At 51.6% G+C, this 1,499-nt stretch overlaps 1 protein-coding gene across 1 annotated transcript; it reads right to left on the reverse strand.

Annotated features, from left to right (window-relative positions):
• Nucleotides 1-401: 401 nt before the first annotated feature.
• On the reverse strand, nucleotides 402-1,061 carry PPTG_20332 (hypothetical protein; the record flags this gene model as incomplete). The annotated part of the gene is made up of 1 exon (XM_008919087.1): nucleotides 402-1,061. A coding segment is annotated over one exon (660 nt), but the record flags the coding sequence as incomplete, so codon positions are not given.
• Between the last annotated feature and the right edge of the window lie 438 nt (nucleotides 1,062-1,499).

The raw sequence follows: 1,499 nt of genomic DNA on the forward strand, positions 1-1,499 counted from the left end.
CTGGTACGCCTTGGCACTGGCTGACTTCTTCGCCTTGATATCGAAGCGTTGGTCAGTTTGCGCTGTGCAAGCTGTGCGCTGGAAGTGAAACAGAGCTTGTGCTCCACAGCAGCAGCAATCAACAGGAGATTGTTCTGAAGCTGGGGTGCATACGCCACATCTCGCAGCGTAAGCTGGTGCTGATGTCCGAATTAGTGACTTGTAGAACTACATCGCCAGTGCCTTCGATGGGGATCTCGGATTCTCGCCGACTGTGATTGGACCAGAGGCAGGAGAGTTCGAGACAAACCAATCGGTGTGATGGGTAACATGGCACGTTCAGCCAGAGTCAACAGGCCAGTTCGAGTCAAAGTTGGAGGTAGCTTGAGCAGTAAGGCTGATGGTAGGTGGCACAGGTTAGACTATATTAACAACCGCAATGCGTGCGTCTTCACGGCGCGACCGATCGTGTCCATCTTCTTAACAGCGAGGTTGCTGATGTCCTTCCTTGCTGCCATTGTTACCACGAGCATTATTGCCAAGATCACCATTGTTTCGACTGCTTCGACGACCGCCTTTTTGCCACGACCTACAACCACGGCTCGAGCCGGTGTCATTTCATTTATAAGGGTGGAAGCAGTTCCAAATATACCCTGGCTTTCAAAGTTTGCCGGCAGGCCTGCTTTTACATTCCCTTTGCAATCCACGACACTGTCGGATGTGATGGCGGGGTTCCTGGTAGTAACTGCATACCTCTCGTAGGAGACAACGCGCTCCATGCCCTGTGCCGGAGAAAGAAGTGCACGCTCGTTCTTGGTACTGTAGTTTTCTGGGGTACCCTTATCCATGGTGCAGCGTGTTTGCTTCTCCATCTTACGGATCGTGTCTTCGATGCTCATGTTGAGCTCGTCGTACGGGATGTACTTCCGATCACCATTCCAGATGCGGAGGTCGCCTTTCCAAGACGCTTTCTGTCCATCAGTCAGGACCGATTCGGTCGCTTTTGACATCGCGTCTTGCTGAATGAGGAAGAACTCGTTGACGTCACTTCCTTTCTCATAATTTGTTACCATCAGAAAATGCTGGATAAAATACGGGCCATCGCAGAAAGGCTACCTCGTACTTCTTACAGATAGTTTGAAAGATGTCATAAGCCGAGGTCTCGTTTTTTACTAGACGGATATGCGTGCCATCCATTGTCTTTATGAGGAAAGCCTTGGTTTGCACTTCCATGCAGCGTAGACGCCGTGGCAGTGATAACGTCCGCTTTTCCTTTTAGTTTGGCGTTGAGGCTTGCGTTGCGCGAACGAGCGGATGCGGAGGGTGCTTGGACCTTGAACCTTTCGTGGTACCTCCCTCGCCGTCACTATCCGACTGAGCTTGACTCGCAGTCGACAGCACCCGAGTCGTAGCCGAGGGTCTTGCGGACGTTGGGACTCTCTTCGTCGTCCGGAATTCCATTGTAGTCCCTCTTGTTGACGAAGCCGAGAAGGTGCTTGTTATCAAGCGATGCTATCACT

This window comes from Phytophthora parasitica, assembly GCF_000247585.1.
Source record: "Phytophthora parasitica INRA-310 unplaced genomic scaffold supercont2.487, whole genome shotgun sequence".
Lineage (NCBI taxonomy): Eukaryota > Oomycota > Peronosporomycetes > Peronosporales > Peronosporaceae > Phytophthora > Phytophthora nicotianae.